A 9,015-nucleotide genomic window follows, 5' to 3' on the forward strand; every position below is an offset into this window, starting at 1 on the left:
CCTGCCCGTGCCAGGGGGGCTCCAGCTGTGCTCTGCTCTCAAGGGACAAGCCTCTTGCTGCAGGGACACCCAGAGGGACAGTGAGAAGAGGAGAGTTCCCTTTTGCTAGCAGTGAGATCCGGGTGCCATGGCACACCTGGCACTGCCTCACATGCCACCCCCTGACCATGGCAATGCCACTGTCTGCCCCTCCATTAAATCTTGCAGTTATTGACTCCTTCCCTCCTTTCTCTTTGTGCATCCAAGAGGTATCTAATCACTGTTGAGCTCTTCCTAGTACCTATCCAAAATGTGGCTTGTTCCTTAGGTCAGCAGCTGGCAGCTCCGTTAGTGACTCCATGCAGGATCTTTCTGCTCCTGCTTTTACTTGCTGGCCTCTCTAGCACACACAGAGCCTGCTCCAACTCCTTTAAATTCTCAGCTAACATTATCTTCTTGACCTGCTGATCTGAACCTTTCTGCTTGCTACTCCCACACTTAATGCTTGTGTCCTTGCTTTCAGACTCCTACCTTACTCCTCTGCTTCCTTCACATCTGACCTGCCCTCTTACCCATGACCTCCAGCCCTTCTTTGTGGCCCCTAATGTTGGCTCAGGGCCCTTTTTCGTCTCTTCTCTAGCAGTCACCCACAGACCTTACTGTGAGATGCTGTGTGTTCTCAGGATAACGTGAGTGGTGGGGCAGGCCTGAGGTGCTGGGCCCTTGCTGCAGCTGCAGCCTCCCTCCCTTCCCTGCCCTGGCTCGCTGCTGCCCTGTGCCTTCACGAGGGGGAGGATTGTGGTGCTTGCTTTAAGGAAGCAAAACAACAAAATGTTTTTCAGCAAAACTTGCAGGTGGAAACATGCCTTCAAAGTGTTGCAGGCCGGATCACTACAGCTTTCCTTTCTGTTCTTCCTTGTACATACCCTGCTTTGTTGCACTAGATCTAAGCCAGTGTGCTATGCTCCTTAGGGCAAGGACTGCCTCTCTTTGTTCTGCAAAGCCTCCAGCACACTTCAGCAATGGCTTTGTGTTTCCTGACACGGGGAGGAGGGTGAAGAGAGGCCCCACGCTTGAAAGACAGATGTCATTAAAATACAGAGGAACAGTGTCTGAAGTAAAGCACAGTGCAGTGATTGTCTAGATCGTGACACTTAATGATTCCACTGTTGTGCACGGAGTTATTACTGTTGTATGTTTACTAAAATACACACAGCAGTGTCACCTGTCCCCAGCACGCTGTGACACCTGGCTGGAGAGAGACTGGTGAGGCTTCAGAGACAGTCTCATCAAACACGCCCTGGAAAGTCCCTCTTGGGGTGTTTAATGTGGAAAGGTCTGAGTTTTGTTCACAACGGCTGAGAAACGCAGAATGGCTGTTCAGGAATCTTCTCCTTAAAGATTCATCTGTACAGGGACACAGAAGGAGGTGCACAGGTATGTGAGCAGTGGCAAGGCTGCACAGCAGCCCGTGTGCCAGCCGTGGGTTCACAGGGGGAACGTGTGGCTGCAGGGGTTTGTTTGTGCCTCTGCAGCAGGCTGAATCTCCCTCGCTGCAGCCGACTGCTGCAGCAGGTGGGTTGTTGCAGGGTGAGCCCTGCAGGGCCGGGGCAGGCTGGGGGTGCCCGTGAGGGGCAGTGCCCTGAGGGGCAGTGCCCTGAGGAGCCGTGCGGGTGGCAGTGCAGAGCGTGGCAGTGGTGCCCGTGCCCTGCTCCCCTCGCTGCTTTGAGCCTGTGTCTTGTTTGATGGTCCCCTGGCAGGAACAGAGCTCCAGTGAAGGCACCTGACAGAGCATGGTTTGTGTCAGACTGACTGCTGGTGTCCCTCTGAACAGGCAGTGGAGCTGAGGCCTGACTCCACAGAGACGGGGGTGGAGGATCCAGCTCCCCGAGTGAGCGCAGCGAGAGCTGTGGGTTCATGCAAAGCCAAGTTCTCCTACGGTGTGAGATCCTCCAGTTTGGGATGGGATGGGAGACTGACACTGACACTGTAATAGTGTTTTGGAGATGCAAAGGGCGTGTCTGTGGCTGAGTGTTTACCCAGGCGTGTTCACGCATGTTCTCCTGGTGGAACACAGAACTTTCATGTGTACTTATGGTGAGGCTTCCAGGAGCCCAGGGAACCTGCAAGAGCAATGTCTGTCATGGCAGAAACAGCTCTTGGCATGTGAAGACTGTTTGGTCTGTGTCGTGTATTACCATATACAGCCTTCTAAACTGTTGTCCTGGTATTTCACGAACAAACTTTTAATAAACATAATAAATGAATCTATTGAGAATATTAAGCTTTAAAAGCACTGGTTTTGAATGAAAAGAAGATCGCCCTGGCAGGATGTGGGCAGAAAGCTCAGTTTAATTCCCACTGAATGAAACTGCATTTAATAGTGGAAATTTACTGCAATCTTGGAACTTGCAAGAAGTGAGATTTTGTAACTCCTGTCACATGTACTGGATACAAGTCGGTCTCAGGAGATGTTTAAAGCCCAGGAAGCAGTTGCCCTGTTGATGCATTCGGTACTGAACACGCTCTTCATTTTAAATTTTACCCTGGAAGGGAAGAGAAGCACCAGGAGCACAGCTGGGGATGGGCCCCGAGGACAAATCCTGCTCTGGCAGAGCCACAGCGCTCACGCCAGCAGCGTCTGGGCCGGGGGGCAGCAGGGGTCCGAGGCTGGGCTGTGGTGGGAGGGCAGCGGGGGCTGTGTCAGCACTGGGGAAGGGAGCTCCCTCAGCTGGGGGCTGAGCGGGGCTGGCTGCGGCCAGCACGGTGCAGAGCTCCTGCCCTGCAAAGCTGAGAGCTGCCAAACGCTGATGCCTCTTCTCTTCCAGGGTAACCTGGGCCTGGGGGCCCGTCCCCAGCTGCTCTGCACCTCTGCAAGCCCCTGCTCTGCTCACCAGGGAGACAGCTGACCCCGTCAGAGGGCTGCCCTCTCTGTGCCCCTTGGGCAGGTGCAGGGGGCTGCAGGTGAGCAGAGGACGGGGCCTCTCGTGGCCCCTGGGAGGTGACAGTCTTTTAAAGCTGAAAAGCAAACTCAGAATGGCCAAAAGGCCCTGAAAGGCAGCAAGAATTACAAATAGGGACTGAAAGCTAAAGAGAAAATCTTAATTAGATCTCCACCAACCTGTAGAGGAACACATTTGGATTAAAATGAAATGGAGCTTTATACTCTCAGGGTTTTGGCGCAAGAATGGAAGAGGAATTATTCACATTTGCTATTTGTGAAGCTGGATTGCTTTTTCTGTGAACTTGTCTTTTTAACTTCTCACCTTGTCAGAAAACTGTGAAAAGCTGCTGAGATGGTGTATTTGGGGTAGTTCTTATCACAGCACATAGCAGAAACATTTCCATGGTTTCAGAACATGGGCAGAGTTTCCTATTTAATCCTACCCTCCCCAAGTTAACTCCTTTCCTCTTGTGGTAAGCCAGCCTGTCCAACCCTTCACCAACCTGCCTGATATTTCACTACCATCGATATTTTCTCTTTGTGAATATCTATCAATATTTAAAGCGTGGTGTCAGTTTTAACGTAAGATGAGAGGAACTACTAGAAACCTTGAATTATGCATTGTGTGGCTGGTGGAAGCTGGGGAGAGTTTTCTTTTGGACCCAGAGCTCTTGGAGTTCATCTCCAGGACCTGCTGCTTGAAATCCTAATAATGGATGAGCACCAGAAGAAACTCAATCAGCGGCATGAAGGAAGGCCCCGCAAAGTGAGGTTCAAAATATCCTCAGCTTACAGCGGCCGAGTGCTAAAACAAGTCTACGAAGACGGGCAGGAGCTGGAGCCCCCGGCCAAAGAGCGCACCCGGCGTTTCCTCCGCCACAGCTTCGAGCCAGGGGACCTTTGCTGTGGGGCTGGGGAAACGCCAGAAAACAGGTTTTACTCGCCGGCCAAGCTGACTGCCCAGCAGATCAGCATATTCAAGGAGGATAAGAAATACAGCCTCACCAGTAACTCGCCTCTGCTCAGCGACTGCCAGCCGAGCGACAGTCCCTGCAGGGTAAGTAACGTCCAGCCCAGGGCTGGCAATCTGTCTGCAAGCCAACTTCAGACTGACCCATTTTCTGTAGTAGTATGGTAACGGGAGTCTCAAGCTGGAACCTCATTCAGATAAACCTCAGCTTTGTTAGCCCAGGATTTTCAAGGGGCGATGGTGAATGGTTCCCCCAGGAGCTGTGTCCTGCTGGCTCTGCCAGTGGCAGGACCCGTGTCTGCGGCAGCACAGCCGGCGGGGAGCAGCGTCTGCTCAGGGGGCTCCATCTCCTCCCCAGGCTCCTTCCCATCTGTCCATCTTGTAGAGTAGGGTACAACACTTCCATATAGATCAGTATCTATACATAGTAATTCTACTGCATTTAAAACAGTCATATGTAAGGTGGATAATATCTTAATTACTTATATTTGAAGCATTAAAGCTGCATGACTGCAGCTGGCAGGAAGGCTCGTGCCAGGGGCAGCGCGAGGCCTCGCAGCCTCTGGCAAGCCAGCATTCCCCTTTGGCCACTTCAAAAATCCCAGCTTAGTTTCACTGGGTATTTTGTTAGCATTTAATTAATGCCATTGATATAGAAGAGTCTCTTTAGTCCTAATAAAAAGCCAGTATGTGTAATACATGTTACACAGATTAATACTCAGGGATTATGTTCATTTTCTTATCCTGTTGAATTAGATTTACGTAAATTTTACTGCTACTTGGTTTTATCCAATCTAGACGTACCAATTAAACAATTAGTGTAACAATGACGGCACATTGGCACTATTGATAACTCGGCCACGTCACGCTGATACACAACCCCTGAATGGAGTGTTGTAGGATATCATCAGCAGGCGTGTAAAACCCGCGGTGAGTCTCCCAGGGAAGAGCTGATGAGAAGGGAGCGGTGTGAGCAGAGCTGGCTGGGCTGGCATCAGGCCTCTCCCGGGGAGACGGCTCAGCCCGACCCCGCTCAGGCTGCACAGGAGCAGTCTGTGTCAGCAAACACAGCAGCCTGCTGTCCAGCCCCCCTCACACCCCCAGCCCCACAGCCCTGCTCGGTGGTGACGCCCCAGCTGCTGGCAGAAAGGTCAAGAGCTGAGTTTTATTCCAGAGAAAGAGATGAGGTCACTCCAACACCCCAACTGCTGCGATAGCAAGGAAATTGTGTCACCGCCCTTGGGTAAATAAGGAATGTCACTCTGGCACTCACACAACTAAGGAGACTGAAGTGCTTTAAAAAGTATAAAATTCTTTTTATGGGCCTGATTTGAATACATTAGAAGTCTATGAATTCTTGGTGCTGATTCTTGCCTGTAGGAAGCCCAGATGTCTGATATTGGAACTATATTTAGCTGACACACTGGACATGTAGATTAACTGAAAAAACCAAACCGCGCTGAGTCTCTCCTGCCTACAGACAGCACTGATGGGATCTTACACATCCCGTTAATTGGCTCTGCATTCCTGGGGAACGCTCGTCGCCATTCCATAGCTTCCTAACCATAAATACCTGGAGCCATCACCCTGTCCAGTACCACTGCTGTTTTGTGTCAACAGGCACTTGGTATTTGGAGGCACCGTGTCTGTGTGAACAGACAGGAGGCTTTTAAAGCCTTCTGCCAGGGGTGCTCACCTGCCTCCCCCTCCCGTCTCCCCACGGGGAAGCCAGTGCCTGGTTCCCAGGAGGGCTGTCATCCCCCTCACGCCAGCTGATGAGACTCTGGCAGGGAATTTTCAAAGGAGAACATCTCCTTTTGCATCCCAGGGTATTTCTCAGGAGAACCTCTCCTGCTTTGCTTCTCGACACAGAAACAGAGTGAAATTGGAAGAGTGTGCAAAGCAATAGGCTGTGGGAACTCTCATATGGCACGTAGTGCAAAGGGAGAAGGGACCTGGTGAGCAAAGTGCTGCTTTCAGAGAAATGCCTGAATGTGCCCACTTCACCTTTAGCATCATTAGGAAAGAATATAAACTAAGTGTGCCCAGAGATGGTTATTTAGACTGGCTTCTCACTGTTAGGAGCACAATGTAGCATTAGATAATGAGGGTTTTTTTTATCATCTGACCCTTTTGCCAGCATTCATAAATGATAAAGAAAAGCTTTCTTTTAAATCTGAAAAAAACCATCAAGGGCTGCAGAATAGCTCAGCACAGTGGAGAATTTCTACTTCTGGCCAGAACCATGAAACCCCCTTCTCCACCCCCACCCTCCCAACTACTCAGCCTTTAAAGAAGGTCAGTGCCCAATGCAGAGGTTGCTTTTCCATACATGCCAGCACCACTGCTCTTGGAATGGTGCCTTCTTTTTTTCTTGTGTAGGGGTTGCTTCCCAGCCAGAACATGACATTCAAGTGAAGCTCCTAAGATTGGACCCAAAGTCTTGGTCTGATCCCAAGGCCCATTAGGGCCATTTCTCCACACTGTCCTGCTCAGTGCTCTGGGTGGTGGTGAGGATCTGGCTTGTGCTGCAGAGCAAGCCAAGCAGATGACTGGGCAGAGGGGATGTTCTTCTGGAAGCCCCGGGATCATCAGTGTTTGTAGAGTGTATTTATACAGGTGAGACACTGAAAAGACCCTTCTACAGGCTCCCCCAATTCTAGATTTTGGCAAGATCATCATCTACACTAATAACCTGAAAATCGTCCGTGCACCGATGGACCAGAAAGAGCTCATGAGAAGAATCATCCAGACTGAGGGAATAAGGGACTGGGCCTTCCTACACCAAGAAAGGAAAGAAAGACTCGGTGGCGAACATAAGAAAGCTGTGGAAAAAAAGGCTGCCTGCAACCAGTATGTGCAGGTAAGAGAAAATGGAAGGGGTCTGTGCTCCCCTAAGGCTTCTGCCTCACAGCCCTGGTCAGACCCCCGAGTACTCCCACCCACGCCCCACGTCTGTCTGTCTCGGGCACTCAGCTGGGCTCCAGAGCAGCACTCTGCCCCCTTCCCGGGCGGCTCGGCACGGCGCTGCAGACAGCTGCTCTGCCTCCACAGGCTCAGGGTCCCGCCCGCTTCTGCTCCTGGGGACCACTGATGTGGATGTAGCTTGGCTGAGGTCCACTCTGTCACCATCTCCCACTGGGGAGAGAGCAGGCCGGAGTTTCTGCAGCCTGACAAGGCCAAACACAGCTGCTCTGTGGTTGAGACTGCCAGAGGCTAATATTTTAATATCGGCTGAAATAGGACTGTGCCTTCCACTTGTTTTCTCACGGGTTAGTCTTTGTTGGTTGGAATCCCAATTAGTCTGCCCATACTTTGATCCCACAGAACGTAATGTTGTTGTGCAGGGCCAATATGAAGCACTGCAGTTTTGCAGATCTGAGGCTGACCCGTGCTAAGTGCAGGTTACCTTGGTCCTTCTGTTCCATGAGCCTTGCTGGTGGCTCACTTGCATGAAAACCCATGAAAACTGAAAGCAGTCCTGAGAAACAAGGTAGGAGTTTTGGCCTTTGGCAGTTTCGAAATAAACTTGGCTCTCAGAAAGAGGGCTTTAACATAAAAGCCAAGATTGACCCCAGCTCCCAGCAGACACTGATCTGAGTCATCAAAAAATGACTCCTGGCCTTTGGGGGAATATGTGTGGGAGAGGACCTTGGTGAGGTAATTGGTGGCCTTCCTCCAGCCGCCTGCACTGGGGGAGCACGCTGTGGAGAAGGACAGCAGCTCCTCTGAGGCATCGTTCCAGAGACAGTTGTTAACCTGGGAAAAACCCAGCAAAGTACTTCTGTTCTCCTTGATGTTTGGAAACCAAAAGTAGAACTTGAAGGTCCTAAACCTATGTTGTTTTTTTTTTTTTTTTTTAAATGATTTTGGACCTTCTATAACTCTGGTATTGGGAACATTCATCTAATGTTGATCAAACCACAGGAAGATTATTCTTCTGAGAAGTTAATTAATTTGGACTATTAAATCCATAGGCAGACAGCAATATGAAGCAAGTAGGAACCCCCCAGTCTTAGAACCTTGTTCCACAGTGCCATGAAAAGCAGAACTGCTGCACGGCAATGATGCAGGACTCTGAGCCTGACATCAAACCCAATCCTTCACCTCGCTGTGTTCTTCCTGATGCAGATAGTTAATCATTTCTGGGCTCTGTGGAAGCACTGAATTTTAAGATGGGATTTGAAAGAGGCTGTCTGGCACCCTGGGAGAGAGCTGCAGGCACAAGGGACAGCTTGAAAGATGCTGTTTGTGTTGGTGATGAGGGATCTGGGGGGGAGAGGGTGAGAAGAAATGTATGAAGGAATGAAGCCTGGCTCAAAACGGAGGATACAGAACTGAGAAGATGGATGTGTTAAGAAATGACAAGATGAGGGGTGGAGCTGTGCAGACCCTTGGACAGGGAAAAAAGCTGAAAGCTTTGTGTTGTAAGCCCAGTCACATTAACTTCTCATTTTCTAGAAGTACCCACAAACTGTCCCCAAATATACATGAGCTTTTTTCTTGAAAATCTTGCTGAAGAAAACTGAGTTATGACGGGCAGAGTGGAGTCAGGAGCAACAGTTATGCAGAAGGCCAGAGGACAGAATTCCCCTCCTTCAGGCTGGTTACTGACTTTGGTGTCCGGTGCCCAGTAACAGTTTTTTTCATGATCTCTCTTTCAGGAAGGAGATGCTGAGCACTGTTGTTCCCAGTGCAAAGGGTCAGGCTCTGCTCCTTGCTCGCTGTGCCATGGGAGCAAGTTTTCAATGCTGGCAAACAGATTCAGGGAGTCCTACAGGGCTCTCCGATGTCCAGCTTGCAACGAACGTGGCCTGCAGCCCTGCCAGATCTGTGCTGCCTGACCAGGACCAGCATCCCTGCACCACGGCACCGTTCTCCTGAAAACTTTTTTAACCTTCAAGCAGCCTCACTGTTGTGGCAAGCTTTTAAAAGATGGGAAAGGCACATAAACGTGACTGCTGGCCCTCTGCTGTCGCTGCCCCCCTTGTCTGCCGCAGACACCGGACCTCGCGTGGCGGTGCCCGCAGGGTGGAGGCACCCCGGCCCTGCAGGGGGTGCCCAGCGTTTGGCAGCACAGCACCCCCGGAGCCCTGTGGCACCTGCAGCTCAGCTGGGGTTT

The 9,015-nt window shown here is 50.8% G+C and overlaps 1 protein-coding gene across 1 annotated transcript; it reads left to right on the plus strand.

Annotated features, from left to right (window-relative positions):
- Positions 1-3,635: 3,635 nt before the first annotated feature.
- On the plus strand, positions 3,636-6,756 carry GRXCR2 (glutaredoxin, cysteine rich 2; the record flags this gene model as incomplete). Its single annotated transcript, XM_008946118.1, has 2 exons — positions 3,636-3,980; positions 6,541-6,756. Coding segments are annotated over exons 1-2 (561 nt in total), but the record flags the coding sequence as incomplete, so codon positions are not given.
- Positions 6,757-9,015: the final 2,259 nt, after the last annotated feature.

Source organism: Merops nubicus, unplaced genomic scaffold, assembly GCF_000691845.1.
Source record: "Merops nubicus isolate BGI_N331 unplaced genomic scaffold, ASM69184v1 scaffold26958, whole genome shotgun sequence".
Lineage (NCBI taxonomy): Eukaryota > Metazoa > Chordata > Aves > Coraciiformes > Meropidae > Merops > Merops nubicus.